Source organism: Lepus europaeus, chromosome 3 (assembly GCF_033115175.1).
Source record: "Lepus europaeus isolate LE1 chromosome 3, mLepTim1.pri, whole genome shotgun sequence".
Classification (NCBI taxonomy): domain Eukaryota; kingdom Metazoa; phylum Chordata; class Mammalia; order Lagomorpha; family Leporidae; genus Lepus; species Lepus europaeus.
In genome coordinates this window covers 156,107,027-156,124,640 of record NC_084829.1, presented here as the reverse complement: position 1 = coordinate 156,124,640, position 17,614 = coordinate 156,107,027, and the positions used below count along the sequence as shown (strand labels likewise).

Here is a 17,614-nt window from a genome sequence, read left to right as displayed (position 1 = left end):
AGCTGGGCTGAGCCAGGCCTAAGTCAGAAAGCAAGAACTCAATCCAGACCTTTCATGTTGGGGGCAGAGACCCAAATACTTCACCCATCACTGCTGCCGCCCAAGGTGCATGTCAGCAGGATGTCAGAGTTGGAAGTGGAGCCAGGACTTGAACCCAGGCACTCCAATATGGGTTGTGGGCATCCCAAGAAGCACTTTGTCAAACACTCACCCCAAATAGTGGTCATTCTTAAGCACTGTATGGAAACACAATTTACATAAAAGAGTCACATTCCAGCAACCAACTGCAGTCCTCAAGTGCTCCACAAATTTAAGCTGTGCTGGAACAGCAGCAACCACCGCACCCTGTGACACTGATTCCCTATAGCTCTCAGCTCCAGGAAAAGACCAACCCTGTACTATAATCTGGACAATCAGTCTTCACAGCAGTTGTCCTGGGATTAACTCTTCTTCACATGACACTGAAACAGAATTAAGGTTTCCCCAGAAAACTAGCACGGCAGGCATTTGAAGGTCAATTCTTAAGTCTAAATCTCATTTAACTTGTGCCGATTAAAAGGAATTTAAAAAATAATTTCTGCACAATTAAAGGATCTTCTAACAGTAATTTTTAATAGGGGTGAGAAGATATAGAACCCTTCTGAAAAACGCTGCTGTTGGGGGAGGGAAGGTATATCCTGCAAACAATCAGGGCTTTAACAAGCTGAAACTCCTCCACCCTTTGCAGACTAAAAATCTGTTTTCTTCAGTTAAAAATCAGACACGTTCCTGTTTTCAAGTCAATGTTCTTTGCTAAATTAAAAAGTGGGAGTGGGGGAAGAGTCCAGTCTTAAAAAAACATGAGAATTCGCAAGCCAAAAAGAAAATCCTTTCCTACATTTAATGAAAAATATCTAACTGACAAACATTAATGATTATTCCTAGAGCTAAATGCTGATGCCTTATGAGCAAACACAATTTCTTGACAACACTGCAAGTTATTATAGATTCAACCGAAGGAAAAACATCTTTAAAAGCCAAATTCATTATAAGTATCCTAAAAATATCCTTTTCTCCTAATCCTAAAACTGAAGATTCCTTTTTTTATTTTTGTAGTCTGCAACACACGACTTAATGGAAATTAGTAATTACTGAACTACTTTGTAGCATACGGCTACTTAAAACAATTCCCGCAGCAGCATTTATCATTCACAGAAACTAGTATCAAAATTTTAAAAAGCATTTGCTATGTGTTTAAACAAAAATGTTTTTTTCTGAATCTTCAGATATATGCCCCTCTCTCAACTCTCTGTGTACTACTGTTGTTTTTAAGGTAACTTTTGAAGATGGTGAAATTAAAGAATTTTAGTGACAAGGGACGTTAAAAGACTTCTGAGTTTTCTGAAATCCATTTGGGAAAAGTAACAGCACCACATGTGCTAAAAAGGAACTGTCAGGAACCCCGAGTTCCCTCAAAGATGAGAAGAGGGGAAAAGGCTAGCAAGGCATGCAGCTGTTATGCCCCTTAACTTTCATCAATCCTAAAATAAACAGCAGTAAGCACCTGTTTACATCTTCCACTAGTCTCCCATGTAAAAAGTTGAGGGGATGGGGAGTGCAAGACACACATTAGAAGCCCACTAGACAGAGACCCATCAGAATGAGGGCGGGACTTTGAAATCCAAGAACTGCATTGAAAATAAACTTCTGATTTAAAAACCTTATTTTAGGGGCTTGCTTTGCAGCAGTGAGTTAAGGTTCACCTGGAACATGTCCCTGCTGCTCCACCTCCAATACAGCTCCTTGCTAATGTGCCTGGAAAAGGAGTGGAAGACGGCCCAGTGCTTGGCCACCTGCCACCAAGCTCAGAGACCTGAATGAAGCTGCAGACTCTGCCTGGGGCTATTCCGGGTGCTTGGGGAGCTAACCAGCAGACAGAAGATCTCTGGCTCTCCTTCTCTTGTGTAACTCTGCCTTTCAAATAAATAAATCTTTAAAAACAATTTTGATTTTAACACTAGTGCTACAGCACTACATGTAACAAGCAGAAAAGCTACAGAGTTGTCAAACTATTAACAATAAACTGAGGAGATGGAGCTGTGGCATAGAGGGGTAAGCTTCCGCCTGCAGTGCCAGCAACCGACACTGGCGCCAGGTCGGTCTGCTGCCTCACTTCTAATAGAGCTCCCTGCGAAAGCGCCTAGGACAGCAGTAGGTGATGGGCCAAGTTCTTGGGCCCCTGCACCCACGTGGGAGACCTGGAAGAAGCTCCTGGTTTCTGCTGGCCACTGTGGCCACTCGGGGAAGTGAACCAGTGAATGGAAGACAGATCTTTCTGTCTCTGGCTCTCCTGTAACTCTGACATTCAAATAAACAAATTTTTTTAAAAAAAGTAAGTTGAACACACGGTATCACTAAATACTCTTCAGTCCATATTTCAAGCACTATATAGATCGAGTGGTGGAACCAAATTTTATAAATGCAAAAAAATCTGCACCAAATTACCAGCTATGAATTGATAAAATGAAAAGGGCTCCCATATATTGCTAATTTATTTACCAAGTTGCTTAAATGCTTTAAAAAACCCTCCAGTACATGAAAGAATATCTCACCCAAAAAAAAAAAAAAAATCCACTGCTTTCTCTAACAGGGACAGTCCACTCCACACGTTAGCCTTCACCTTCTTTGCTAAGCTTCCCAAATGTTAATTCTTAAAAAAAAAAAAAAAGTTTTAATGAAAACCACTCAGTGTTTGAAAGTGTTGTTCCATTTGGGTAAAGACAGCAGTAAGTCTGGTATTTAACAAATGAGTATCTACGATATTGATAACTACACTATCGTCTATAGTGTTACACTTCCAAATGTTACCACCAAATTCAAATATTCTAAGGCTCACTCAGGTGAGAATGCCGCTTGTGCGAAGACGCACTTGCTGTCTGTGACGAGGTGTACAAAAGAGTCGGGAGTTTGAAAAGAACCCGAGTATTTTTTTTTTTTCCGAAATACTGTCTTCTTTCCCAAGACCATTTCGGGTTCCACTGTGAACAGTGGACACCTGCCTCCGTGGGCGAAGCTGCGGTCAGCATCTCCCTCCCGTCCCTAGGCATGGACCTACCCCTCCGCTGCCTGCCCTCGGGCCTTCCCCTGGTGATGGGGGAGGAGAGGGAGGGAGAGAGACAGAAGGGGGGGGGAGAAGGGGGGAGAGAGAAAGAAAGGGAGGGAGAGAGAAGAGGAAGAGATAAGAGGGAGAGAGAAGAGAGAGAGGGAGATGAGAGAGGGAGAGAGAAGAGGGGGGGAGAGAGACAGAAGAGGGGAAGAGGGAGAGAGAAAAGGGAGGGGGAGAGAGAAGGAGAGGGAAAGAGAAGAAGAGATAAGAGGGAGAGAGAAGAGAGAGAGGGAGGGAGAGGGAGAGAGGGAGGGAGAGGGAGAGAGAGGGAGGGAGAGGGAGAAGAGGGGGAGAGGAGAGAGAGAGGGAGGGAAGAGGGAGAAGAGGGGAAGAGGGAGAGAGAAGAGGGAGAGGGAGGGAGAGGGAGGGAGAGGGAGAAGAGGGGGAGAGGGAGAGAGAAGAGGGAGAGGGAGAAGAGGGGGAGAGGAGAGAGAGGGGCGGAAGAGCAGAACCTCCCCGCCGGTCCAGTTAGCTCGAGTCCCCGGCTCCGCTGCAGCACCGCGCGGAGCGGGACCGCCGCGCGCCTCCCGAGGGGCCGGCCGAGGCCCGCGGGGCGAGGTCCCGCGCGCGGGTGACCCCTCGGGGCCCCGGAGCCGGGAGGGCGCGGCGCCCACCCCGGGGGACCCGCCGGCAGCCTCCGGGGCGCAGCCCGCGGCCGCAGACCCCGCCCGCCGCCGGGCCGGGGGAGGGGCGCCGGGGAGCGACACCCCTCCCCCACGGCCGCGAGGCCCGGCCCGGGGAGCCCGGGGCCCGCGCCCACCCTCCTCGCGCGGGGCTCGGCCCGGGGCGGGGGCGGGGGCGGGGGCCGGCGCGGGGGCGCGGGGGCGGCCAGGCCGCGATACCAACCTCGCTATTGAAGGTTTTCACGGCCTCCATGTTGTCGCTGCGGAGGGCCCCGAGCCCGGCGGCGGAAGAGGCGGCGGCCACGGCACGGGGAGGGGAGCGCGACCCCGGGGCGGGGGCGGCAGGCCGGGCACTGGCCGGGAAGGGCTCCCTCAGGGGCGGCGGGGCCCCGGCATGGCCGCGAGGGCGGGCGCAGCGCCGGCCCGGGAACACAGGCGCTGCCGGGGCGGGTCGGCGGCGGGCGGGGGAGGGGCCGGGCCGCGGCGCCTTCTCTTCTCCGCCCCGCTCGGCCTCGCTCCCCTACCCGCTGGCCCCGTCCCCCTACACTCCCCACCCCCTCCTTCGTTCTCCTCCGACAGGCTCCTGGGTCACCTCCCCGCCGCTCGGGCCGCAGGAACCAGCAGCGCACGGCGAAGACACAGGAGGAAGCGCTGGCAGCAGCGGCTGCGGCATCCAATATGGCGGACACGAGTCGGGCCGCGCAGCTCGGGGCTCGGCGGCGCCGGCCAGCGCGCCCCCTGGCGGCAGGACCGCGCGGGCCCGGCCGCCGCGCAGAAACCATCGAGCGAGCGCGGGCCAGAGCGTCGCCGCTGGGAGGCCCGGCCCGGCCCGGCTCGGCTGGGCTGGGCGCCGGGGGTCGCCCGCACCCGGCCGAGGCGCGAGCGAGCGAGCGCTGCTGCGGCGCGCTGGGGCCCCCTCGGCCTGTGGGTCCTCCCCGGGGAGGCCGTCCTGAAGCGTAGCTCCGAGAAAGCCCCGAGTGTGCCCACGGAGCGGTTGATGGGGGGGGGGGGGTAGCACCAGCGCCTCGTGTCCGTACCCCCCACCCGCCCCCAGCTGCACTGGCCTCTTTGCACGAGGGGCTGGGTTGCCTGGGTTGCGTTGCTTTTCAGAACTTTACCGGACGGTGGTGGCCTGGAGGGTGACAGCCGGGGAAAAGTTGGTAGCCGTCCACCTGCTCAGTAACCGCGTGCCCCCGTGTTTTGGGTGGCGTGCGGGAGGGAAACCTTAGGGAGCAAAACTCGGGGCCCCCGAGGAGGCCGGCCGTGCAGGAAACGCACGCCGCAGCCCGGTCCGGCGCACTCGGACAATGGGCGGCTTGCAGTGGACGGAGGCTGGGGTCCCCACGCGCGGCGCCCTCTGCACCGGCGCCGGGGATCCCAGGGTTTCCGAAGCACGAGCGGTGCTGAAGAAGTTGCGCCCTAGGTGGTTTGCAGAGAGAGAATCCGGAACGAGGAGATGCGGTGTAGAACAGCGACACCGACCTGAGAGCCAGCCGTCTGCGGACATGAAAAAGTTAGGGGTGCGTTGCGCCGCGGGCACTGCGGACCTCGCGGCCAGAGGCGATTTTTCCAGCAGTCACCCCCTGGGCCGCCGACACAGTGATGGCAGAATTGGGTGTTGGGGGATGGCTGGCGTCGAGGCAATTCCCAAGAGCGGAGGGCAGAGCTGCAAACAAAGTGAGGGTCGGGGCCCAGGGACCACGACGCTGACAGCTTTGATGGGAGGGCGGCTACAAGGGGTGACTTAGGCCCGAGCTGTGCTGGTCACCGGCAGGATCCCAGATGCTTCGGCAAAGCTCTCGCCAGCCCCTGCAGCAGCACCGCCCCCACCTTCGGTTGCCCAGAAGGTCGCAAAGGGCTGCTCGGTTTATTTTCAGACACGCGCAATCCGGCCCCTCCCTTGCTTGAATTCCTTAATAGGTACCGTTGCACTAAAGGTATTAATGTAGACCCTCAACCCTGCACTGACGGGCCTGCCAGCCTCAGCTCACGCCAGTCCCCCCCTGCTGGTGTCGCTCCTGGCCTCTTCTGTCAGGGTGTTGCTGGCTCAGGGCCTTTGCACAGCCGGCTCCTGACCCGAGTCCTCACAAGACATCACGCGGTCACGTTCAGTGCCACACTCAGTTGGGGTTTTCACCAGGTTTGCTTTCAGAAGGCACTAAAAGGGATCCTGTTTCCAGTTATATGTGGGATGTAGGTTGGCTGAATTACTTAGGGCTGAGAGGCTACAATGCAATGCAAGCCCAAAGTTGCTATTACGTGATTTAATGAAGTGGCCACACCCAGAAAGACCACGGAAGGTACGTTTGCATACGGAGAAAGAAACAGCAGCCTAAGTGCACTGTTAAGATGAGAAGGAGATAGAACAAGAGGAAAAGGAAAAGTCCAGAGAGGCCGTAGGGGGCCCAGCGCACAACTACATACACCTCTGTGATGTGAAGACCTCAGTACCTGTTATCAGCGCTATATGCACATCACGTGCACACGCGCGCACACACACACACACACGGGGTACGTCTATTAGTTGAGATTCTAATCCCAATAGAACACAGATTTGAGCTAGCTTGAGCTTCAAGGAGGAATTCACCATTAAGATTTTTCTCAAGAAACTGGAAGGCAGGAATGTAGCTAAGCCCAGGGGAGGGAAAGGAAGCAAAATACAGAAAATCCAAGGAGCAGCCCAGTCTCTGTGTGCCTGTTTGGCTTTTCTTTGTAGCTTTCTCCAACTCCTGGTTGTCTCTAGAGGAGTAAGACTGTTGCTGCCAGGTTCACATAAAGAACTAAGACTGCTGCTCCTGGCGACACCCAGAGCACCTTTATGAAACCCCCTCTGCCCAGGTCCCAATTTCCAAGGGAAGAAGCAATTTGATGGACCTATCTTGGGTTATTAGGCGATGGTCACCCAGAAACTTAAGACCACCACCTCATATCCTGAATATTAGAGTAGGAAGCAGTGGGCAGGAGCATTCCAGTCCCTGGAAGAAGTATTCCAGGTTGTAAATTATGAAATGCACATCTTAAGAGTTTTTGGCATTCTCCCGTGATGGGGTTATCACTGGCCTGTCCCTCGGGACTAAATCATTTCTGGGAATAACTCATGGGATCTAATTTAGCGATGACCAAGAGGTCAGAGTCAAAAATAGTCCAGAGCAGTGCTCACAATAGGACTTTCTGGGGTTGTGGAAATGTCCTATATCTCAGCCGCCCAGGTGGAGTCCTGGCCCCACATAGTTGTTGCACACATGGAAGTGACTAGTGCAACCGAGGGAAATAGTTCTTGCGTCACTTTTATTCTTTCACATTGAAGTATGTGGCTGATGGCTCCCATAAGGGGGACTTCCTCGCATAGATAGGAAACATCCTAGAGAAAGGAGTAAGCAAAAACAACTTAGTGATCATCGGCTATAGGAGGAAAGATGTGTGTATATGACTTGGTTTTGTTAAACTGGGCCAAAACCTGGAAGCACCGTATGACAGGTATGGAGAGGAGATGCTCACCCTTCACAGTAACAAATCCACTCCTGTGAGTGTGAGAACTCGCTCCCTCAACAAGGCAGTAACCCCTCTTTAAAAGCCCCTGCACCCCACAATCCTGTTACATTGGGGCCCAAGCCTCAACATGAGTTTTGGTGGGAACCAACCACTTTTTTTTTTTTTTTTTGGACAGGCAGAGTGGATAGTGAGAGAGAGAGAGAGAGAGACAGAGACAGAGAGAAAGGTCTTCCTTTTTGCCGTTGGTTCACCCTCCAATGGCTGCTGCGGCTGGCGCATCGCGCTGATCCGAAGCTAGGAGCCATGTGCTTCTCCTGGTCTCCCATGCGGGTGTAGGGCCCAACCACTTGGGCCATCCTCCACTGCCTTCCTGGGCCATAGCAGAGAGCTGGCCTGGAAGAGGGGCAACCGGGATAGAATCCGGCGCCCCAACCAGGACTAGAACCCGGTGTGCCAGCGCTGCAAGGCGGAGGATTAGCCTGTTAAGCCACAGCGCCGGCCACCAACCACCTTCATAGCACAGTAACACCTCCTAGAATGCAAGACTACTCATTTAGCATATTAAATTCTCTGGAATTCCCCTTGTACTATTCAAGATGAAAATCTTCCTTAAGATAACAAATAACCATCTAAAGATAACTTTGAATCATTGAGTGGTAAAAAGGAATTTTCAGATCTTCCCCCCAACAACTACCGAAGCCTCATTGTTCTTTTCTCTGAGACTCTACTGGATAAATCCTGCAGGCATCCCTGACACCTGTTATGCCTGTAGGCTGCTGTCCTTTGGCCACATTTAAAATCTATAAGACTTCAGTAAAATAGTCCTCAGAAAACCTGATTTTATTCAAATATTTCAACCTGGAATCTGAAGATTCCCAAGGTGCTTTTTTACCCCCCTGAGAGATAGAGCAATGGGGGGAGAGAGAGAGAGTGAGAGAGGAGAGAGGGAGAGGGAGACCTCCCGTTCATTGGTCCAGTCCCCAAATGTCTGAAATGGCTGAACCAGGAGCCAAGAATTCAATCCAGGTCTCCCATGTTGAGCCATCACTGCTGCCTCCCAGAGCCTGCATTAGCAGGAGGCTGGAGCCAGGTACTGAACCCAAGCCTTCTTCCTTTTTTTTTTTTTTAAGATTTATTTATTTGTAAGGCAACGTTATAGGGAGGCAGAGGCAGAGAGAGAGGTCTTCCATCCACTGGTTTACTCCCCAGATGCTGCAATGGCCAGAGCTACACTGATCCAAAGCCCGGAGCCGGGAGCTTCTTCTAGGTCTCCCACACAAGTGCAGGGGCCCAAGGACTTGCGCCATTTTCTACTGTTTTCCCGGGTCATAGCAGAGAGCTGGATCGGAAGGGGAGCAGCCAGGACTTGAACCGGTGCCCATACGGGATGCTGGCACTGTAAGTAGCAGCTATACCTGCTACACCACAGCGCTGGCCCAGAACCCAAGCCTTCTGATGTGAGACAAGGAATCAGCCATCAGCCTAAATGCTTACTCCTCCCCCACTGATTTTGTTTGTTTGAAGATTTATTTATTTATCCAGGAGACAGAGTCACAGACAGAGAGAGGGAGGGAGAGACAGAGAGAAGGGTCTTCCATCCACTGGTACATTCCAGATGGCTGCAATGGCCACCGAGCTGATCCAAAGCCAGGAGCCTCCTCCAGGTCTCCCACGCAGGTGCGGGGGCCCAAGGAGCTGGGCCATCTTCCACTGCTTTCTCAGGCCATAGCAGAGACCTGGATCGGAAAAGGAACAGGGCTCAAAATGAAGGCTTAGCTTATGCCACAATGCCCACTTTTTTAAACCAGTTATGTGTGAGGTGTTTTGTTGGTAGCCTCAAAAAGTAACGAGGCGACACGTAAGACTCGGAAACTGGGACCCAGTGTTTCTGAAAGCTTATTGGCTAAAAGCAGTGGGAAAGGTTGCCAACAGTCTTCATCCTTCTGCAAAGACATTTTCATGGTTTTCTTCTTCTAAATTGCTCTTTTCTTTGAGGGGAGAGCTCTGCTATCGTTCATCAGAAACAAAGCACAGGAAAGTGAAGCGCTACCCACAGCCCTGTATGATCCTGCAGACGTGTGCCGGTGTTGTCGGCAAAGTCACTAAGCTGACTTAGCGTTGGGCTCAAGCTGTGGTGGAAAATAGATTTTCACCACTTACTGGGCATGGACACAATGGCAGTGCCTTGATGCAGCATTGGGAAGGAAGGGTTGGGGCCAGCGCTGTGGCGTAGTGGGTTCAGCTGCTGCCTGCAACACCAGCATCCTATATGGATGCCAATTGGTGTCCTGGCTGCCCCATTTCTAATCCAGCTCCCTACTAATGGTCTGGGAAAACAATGGAAGATGGCCCACGCACTTGGGTCTCTACAACCCATTTGATAGACCCAGATGAAGCTTCTGGTTCCTGACTTCAGCCCGGCCCAGCCCCAGCCTTTATGGCCATCTGGGGGTTGAACCAACAGATGGAAGATTTCTCTCTCTCTCTAACTCTGCCTTTCAAATAAATGCAAACAGGGACCAACATTGTGGCATAGTAGGTTAAGCTTCCACATGAGGTGCCCACATCCCATTTGGGCACCAGTTCATGTCCTGGCTGCTCTTCTTCCAATCCAGCTCTCTGCTAAAGGCTTCAGAAAGCCGTGGAAGATGGCCTTAGTGCTTGAATCCCTGCACCCATGTGGGAGACCTGGAAGTTCCTGGCTCCAGGCTTCAGATTGGCACAGCCCTGGCCATTGCATCCATTTGGGGGGTGAACCAGCAGATGGAAGACCTTTCTCTCTGTCTCTCCCTCTGTCTGTCTGTAACTCTGCCTCTCATTTTATATGTTTATGCTTAAGTTTACTGGTTAAACAAACTACACCATGTTAGATATTTAAGAGGTGTTTCCAAATACATGATTCTTAAAATTTATAGAAGGCATTGGACCTTCTGGTAAATGTTTTCTTAAGTTGTTATCTAATGGTTCAAACTGTTTGCTAAGTATTCATGTAATATTGCTATTGTCAGCAAGCGATCTAGGACTTGCTCCCTCATTTCTCTATTCTAAGCCCAACTTGTTCTTTCATTTCTCTATTCTCCTCAAGGTAGGTAACTAATTCTATTATGAAGGAATCTGTAGCATGCACAATTTAATCTTTAGACCTTATAAAAGAGATGGCTAACATTTTTCTGTAATAGCATAGCCAAAATAAGAGCTTAAATTATAATCTCATAGCTAGATTTACTTCGCCATCAGCGAAGTAAACAGTAAGTAGAAAAAAAACTCCCTTTCAGACCAAAGGGAAAGAAAGTTTTAAAGTGAGAATATAATTTTCCTCATGGGCATTGTCTACCTTAGAAAAAGTACTACAGAACATGCCTGTGACTATAGACTTGTAGTTCAGGCCACCGAAGATTAGAGATGGGACTTGGGCACTCCCTTGACTTGCATCCTCTGGTCTGCTTTAACACAAACCAGGAGGAAAAGAAAGCTAGGCATCAGAAACAGTGGGTGGCAGGCCTATTAATGGCTGATCTGTACAGTGATCTGCCCTCAAGGAGACCCAACAGGCCAGTCCACTGCAGTGGCTTTCAATGTGGTAAGCCTGGGCTTCAGCAGAAGTCAGCTTGTGAAGAGCCCTGGCAGCTCTGCCAAGAGTTGGATCACTGGAAATGGACCTGCCCTGGAGTCGAAGGATGCCCAGGTCAGAGCCACAGATCTTATTGGCTCTAAGCTGAAAAGCTCTTTACTCAGCCCAGCTTCCAAAGTGACCACTGCAGCTGAGGGGATGGCCAAGCAGAGTCAGCAACATTGCAGGCAGAACTGTAAATTTCTTGTTAGAGATGCCACCTGCCTTTACCTGGCCAGCTCTCCTCCCAGGCCAGCTAGGTAATGAAAGTCAACAGGGTGCCTTCCCTCAGGTGGTTCACACCTCCTTTAGGATGTACCCCATGCAAAGAGATAGATAGGTCTGGGCCTCTTAACTTACAAGGCCTAAAGCCCACCAGATTATTATCAAGCCCCTTCTATCAGGTTCTATTTGCCTCTCAATCAGAAAACTTAATTGTAGCTTAGACAACACCTTTCTTAGCTCCTCTAATAATGACTCTGTCCTTTGTTCTAGACCCTGTCTAGCACACTTGGGCCTCATTCCTTTGTAATCATAACCTCTACTCTACCACCAATGGCTCTACTCCCAACCTGTGTGTACTGATGGTCCTCTTCCCCACTTAATGCTGTATAATTGTTCAAACCTGGTAAATGCCACTCTTAGGATCATCGATTACTATCCTCACCCTGTCTTTTATGACCTTGTCTAAATATGAGCAGAGTCGGCGAACTTGGAAGGCTTCCATATCCTTGGCAACTCATGACGACAGCCTAGGGTGGTTACTGGTGCCATAAACTAGAGTGTCAATTTGTTGGGTCAACAACAGGAGTCACTGTGCACTAGCTCTTCATGTGGGATCTCTGTCCTTAATGTACTGTACATTGTGATTTAATGCTATAACTAGTACTCAAACAGTATGTTTCACTTTGTGTTTCTATGTGGGTGCAAACTGTTGAAATCTTTACTTAATATATACTAAATTGATCTTCTGTATATAAAGAGAATTTGAAATGAATCTTGATGTGAATGGAAGGGGAGAGGGAGTGGGAAAGGGGAGGGTTGCGGGTGGGAGGGAAGTTATGGGAGGGGGAAGCCATTGTAATCCATAAGCTGTACATTGGAAATTTATATTCATTAAGTAAAAGTTAAAAATATATAAAAGACATAAAAAATAAATACATCTTTAAAAAAAAGATATAGTCAGTGTGTTCCCATAGTCCCCAGAAGTAACTGGAACTGTGTAATACAGTAGTAGGCTGGGGAACCACAAGGATTTTCTCACTTTAGGTTAGTTTGGCACAATAAAAGACAAAGTTTTGCAAGTAAGTAAGGCTGAGGTTTAGAATAGTTATTTATATCTTACAGGAAGATTAGCGCTTCCTGGTTGCATGGCAATTGTCCTGAATTAACTTTTATGTCCATCAATGATACATTCCATTCCTCCTCTATATGTGCTTTAAGTTGCTGAGGTTTTCTTCCAGAATTTTCCTTTCACACCTGTAAAATGCTCAACTATCACTACCTTCTTACTTTGCATGGCCCTGTATTCTGGACATGCAAAGATAAGTAAGATGTAACAATAGTGATTTAGAGAGATAGAGAGAGAGAAGCAATAATGATGAGAGAAAGGGCAAAAGAGTCAAGTATTTATGAGGAAGGCTGTTAAAGAGATGGCAGTCAAAGGCTAAACCACTTCCCTAGCATTAGGAGGTTTAAGATCTGGGAGTGCCCATTAGATTACTAAATCAGTTTTACTGGTAGCTTTCATGAAAACTACTTCAATGGAGTAGTAGGAACAGAGATTAGATTGCAGTGGGATAAGGAATGATTTATAAACAACTTTATCAAGAGGTTTATTGTACGGAGAGCAGAGGGATAAAATGGGAGTTAAAGGGAATAAGGGGCTGGGGACATGGTTACTGTTCTGGGGCATGGCAGTAAACTCAAAGGGTGCTGTCAGGTGGGTGTAGAGAGTGTGGAGGGAAACATGCCGATACTTTCAACACCAGAGCAAGCACTAGCTGGAACTCACGCAGTTCCAGCTTCAGATCATGTGGGCTTCCTTTCAGTGAAGCCACAGCACTGAAGTCAGGTTTCCTAAAGTTGTTGGGATAAAAAGGCAGTTCCCAGCGCAAATCAACAGGGACAGGAAATACAGGTGCAGTCATCGATGTGATCTCAAGGTTTGAGAAGTTACCTTGTGCCCAACAGATACATTCATTGTTAACTAATTGTGCTTATTGAAGCGCAAAAAATATATTGCTTTATTCTATTTGTGTATATTATTTTTTAACAGTTATTAGTTGTTAGGACATAAGTACTTGTGAAATTGTTTGGACCTAACCACTTAATAATGGAACTATTTGGGCTTTATTTTGGCCTACCACAAAAAAATTGAGACACAGTCTCCTCCCTCTACCAACATAGTCCATATCCATCTTCAGATTCACTCCACCACAGATCGAAAGTGTTTGCATAATTTTTTCTGTCCTGAATTTTGTGTATAGACTGTGCTTGTCATTTATTCCCTAAAGCATAACATTTGCTTACATAGCATTTACATTATATTAGGTATTACAAGTATCTAGAGATGATTTACAGTATACAAGAAGATAGGAGTAGGTTATATGCAGATATTGCACCGTTTTATGTAAGGGCCCTGAGCCCCTACTGATTTTATCTGTGTGGGAGCCAACCCCCATGAACGCAGACAGCTATAGTAAGGGCAACTTGAACTCAGAAACTATGGCCTCGCTCTGGGTTTAGATTTTGTTTTACTATTTTGTTTTGCTCTTAAAATGAAGAGACTTTTAAAAGTGGTTGTTAAGATGCATGTGTCTTGCCATTCTGTTTTGACTTGTTTCTCATAAAAGATGTGTACAGAAGAATGGATTGGTAGTCAGCAGGAAGGTTAAGAGAGAATTGAAGATGGAGGGTGAAAGAATTGGGGTCCATGGGCTAAAATGGTGATGAAGTGAATATCATCTCGTCTGTGCAGCCAGGCAGGGGCTCCTGGAGGTCAGAGCATAGTTCAGGAACCACATCATTTCCTCTTGTACCCTTTAACGCCTGGGGACAGCTGACACTTCAAACTGATGGACTGGGGCAGGATGGTGGCCGGATTCCTTCAAGAGTTCTATTATATAGCAACTACCGCCGGCGCCGCGGCTCACTAGGCTAATCCTCCGCCTGCGGCGCTGGCACCCTGGGTTCTAGTCCTGGTTGGGGCACCGGATTCTATTCCAGTTGCTCCTCTTCCAGTCCAGCTCTCTGCTGTGGCCGAAGTCCTTGGGCCCTGCACCCGCATGGGAGACCAGGAGGAAGCACCTGGCTCCTGGCATCGGATCGGCGCAGCGCCGGTCGTAGCGGCCATTTGGGGGTGAACCAATGGAAGGAAGACCTTTCTCTCTGTCTCTCTCTCTCTCTCACTGTATAACTCTGCCTGTCCTATATATATATATATATATATATATATATATATATATATATATACACACATATATATGTGTATATATATATATATAGCAACTACCAATACCAGTTTAGATTCTTACTTTTTTTTTTTAAATCATTACTGAATTGGTAGAAGTTAAAAAGCAAACCTCACTGGCCAAAACATGTAGCAGCAGGAATCCAGGGAATGAGAAAGCTCTGAGTGGTGAGCACTGTGAGCATCTGTCGGCCCCTGATGTCACCACGCTTGGGTAAGTAAGTATGCAGGACATGAGATGAGAACATTAGGGAGCCTTTTTATAAATTAATTTATTTATCTGAAAGACAGAGTTACAGAGAGGAAGAGGCAGAGAGAGAGGTCTTCCATCCACTGGTTCACTTCCCAAATGGCCACAACGGCTGGAATGGGGCCGATCCAAAGCAGGAGCCAGGAGCTTCTTCCTGGTCTCCCACATGAGTGCAGGGACCCAAGCACTTGGGCCATCTTCTACTGCTTTCCCAGGCCACAGCAGAGAGCTGGATTGGAAGTTGAGCAGCTGGGATATGAACCAGAGCTAAATGGGATGCCGGCGCCACAGGCCGGGACCCTAACCCACTGCACCACAGTGCAGGCCCCTAGGGAGTCTTGTAACAGAATTTTGCACAAATCCAAATGCAACAATCCCAGTAAAGTAGTTGAGGTATAAAGGGTGGGTAGGGATGGGGGGCACAAAACCTGGCCTACAAGTGGGGCGGGGAGCCGGAGGGGTCCACAAAGCAATTCGCCTGAAAGGGAACTGAGTGAGGAGGGGAAGAACAACTTCCTCTGCAAATTTGGAATCCCAAATAAGTTTGTGGTCTAAAATTCATAATACCTGGATGACGTGGAAGAACTGAAGCAAAGAAAGTACTTTACATCACTACTGGGTTGGTGTGCCTCTAAGACAGAGCACCTGCAAACTCTCCAGGAGGAAAGTGATTTCCACCTAACCTTTGAGGAAGTTGGACAAATAAACGTTGCAAATAAGATAATAATCAAACAGAGCATCTGTTGAGTGGAAGGCACCAGACACCAAAGGCAGCAAAAATCAGAACAGCACAACGTTCACATAGTGGAACTGACAGGTTCAGAACACAAAGACTGCGCAGGGTTTCCCAGCGTGTGATGACTGGGGTACGCAAACCAGCCCCATTCCTGAAAGCAGCCAAAAGACTAAAAGCAGGATAAAGCCCAAAAAACATGAGAACTCAGAGAGGTGAGCACGACCCTGAGATCGCTTTGGCCTGAGAGCATTATCCATTTCAGACAAACCTGAGAATCCCCTCATACTAATCCGGAGTGTCACAGGGTCGCACCCCAGGATTAGACTGAAATAAAAGTAAACTCGTTCCTCTCTCCTGGAGAAACCCAGGGGATTACGAGGGAAATGTCCTTGTCCAAACAGAGAAGGGGAAATGCTGAAAAGTGAACACAACCTAGCCTCTATGTGGATTTGCAGCTCAGAAGTACGTTACCTGAAGTTGTTAATGTAGTTTAAGGTGTTTGTGGAATAAGAGCGCCCACAAACTCCAGAGAGAAGTAAGTACAAGTCCTCTCTGGGAGACTGAGCCTCCATCTAAGGCCGTAAAGAAAGCCCACAGATAAAATCGCAGACATGCTGGGTCTGTTAGTTTCTGATTGATGCTTTCGTTTCTGATTGGTGGCTTAACACAATGCTAATTTTTTATCTTACAATCCTGGAGGCCAGGAGTCCAAAATGGGTCTCCCTGGGCTGAAAAATCCAGGAGTCAGCAGGCTGCCTTCCTTTCTAATGCATTTCCTAGCTTCTCTACCTTTAAAGCCAGCATGGACAGTCCTCCTCACATGCAGTCATCCTAACGGGGACCTGCATTTGGTGCAGCAGTTGGGTTGCTGCTTGGGATACCTGCATCCCATATCGAAGTGCCTTGTTCAAGTCCCAGGCACTCAGCTTCCTGCTAACGCACACCCAGGGAGGCAGCTGTGATGGGCTCAACGGCTTGAGTCTCTGCCACTCATGTGGGAGACACAGACTGAGTTCCTGGCTCCTGGCTTTGGCCTGGCTCAGCTCTGGCTGTTACACGCATTTGGGGAGTGAACCGGCAAATGGAAGATCTCTACTTGTTTCTGCCTTTCTGCCTTTCAAATCAAATGAAAATATAAATTTAAAAAGTTACAAATCACTCTAAGAGGTTTCGCTCATCTCATCTCCTTCCCTCCCATTTCTGGCTTCTGCTTTTCATTTATGAGGCCCAGTGTGATTACACTGAGACAACTGAGATAATCCTGGGTAATCGCCCCATTCCAAGACTCAGTTTAATTACATCTGCAAAGTCCCTTTTGCCATTCGTGCCGAGTAGGATGTGGACACCTTGTGGGGAGCCATTCTTCTGCCTTCCAAAATGAGTATCACATAGTAAAAAGTAATTAAGCTCGAGAGGAAACCCTGTATCATGAATGCAAATCAGCAGAAAAGACAGAAATACAGATACACAATGGTACATCAAAAATGTCTTGGAAAAGGGAATTCAAAGAGAAACTTATGTTGCTGCAAACCATTTCAAAATCCAAGCAGTTTTTTCTTACTGTTTAGCTATTTTCATCTACTTAAAAGGCAGAGCAGGAAAGGCAGAGAAAGGGGGAGGGGACAATGGAGCGGGGAGAAAGAGAGAGAGAGAGAGAGAGAGGGAGAGAGAGAAAGCCCTCCTTCATTCCCCAAATACCTGCAACAGCCAGGATTGTGCCAGGCTGAAGCCAGGAGCCCAGACATCTATCGAGGTCACCCAAATAGCATGCAGGGGCCCAAACATTTGTGCTATCATTTACTGCCTCCCAGAATGCATTGGTAAGAAAATAGAACAGATGGAACTTGAACTGGCACTTCCATATGAGATGCAGGTGTCCCAGGCAGTGGCTGAAAGTGCTATACCATAACACACTCCATTTATGCACTTTTTGGTAATATGCATTTCCTATGAATTTTTTAAGACTATTGATATATACACACATACATCATGGACAAGTTGGGCTTATCATAGCAATGTAGCGTTGCTTCAACGTTAAAAACTCTTCTTAACAATTCATATATTGGGGCCGGCGCCGTGGCTCACTTGGTTAATCCTCCGCCTGCAGCGCTGGCATCACATATGAGCACCGGGTTCTAATCCCGGTTGCTCCTCTTCCAGACCAGCTCTCTGCTGTGGCCTGGGAAGGCAGTGTAGGATGGCCCAGGTGCTTGGGCCCTGCACCCACATGGGAGACCAGGAGGAGGCACCTGGCTCCTGGCTTTGAATCGGTGTAGCTCTGGCCAT

At 48.9% G+C, this 17,614-nt stretch overlaps 1 protein-coding gene across 5 annotated transcripts in view; it reads right to left on the bottom strand.

The window, feature by feature from the left end:
* The window catches only part of SCAF8 (SR-related CTD associated factor 8), a 229,752-nt gene extending 225,639 nt beyond the window's left edge, over nucleotides 1-4,113 (bottom strand). For all 5 annotated transcript variants that reach the window (XR_009865532.1, XR_009865531.1, XM_062186966.1 and 2 more), the window contains exon 1: nucleotides 3,992-4,113. Coding sequence is in view for 3 of the 5 variants with exons in the window: in XM_062186966.1 (XP_062042950.1) it covers nucleotides 3,992-4,021 (30 nt within the window). In the remaining 2 variants the exon portion in view is untranslated. The remainder of the gene's footprint in view (nucleotides 1-3,991) is intronic.
* Nucleotides 4,114-17,614: the final 13,501 nt, after the last annotated feature.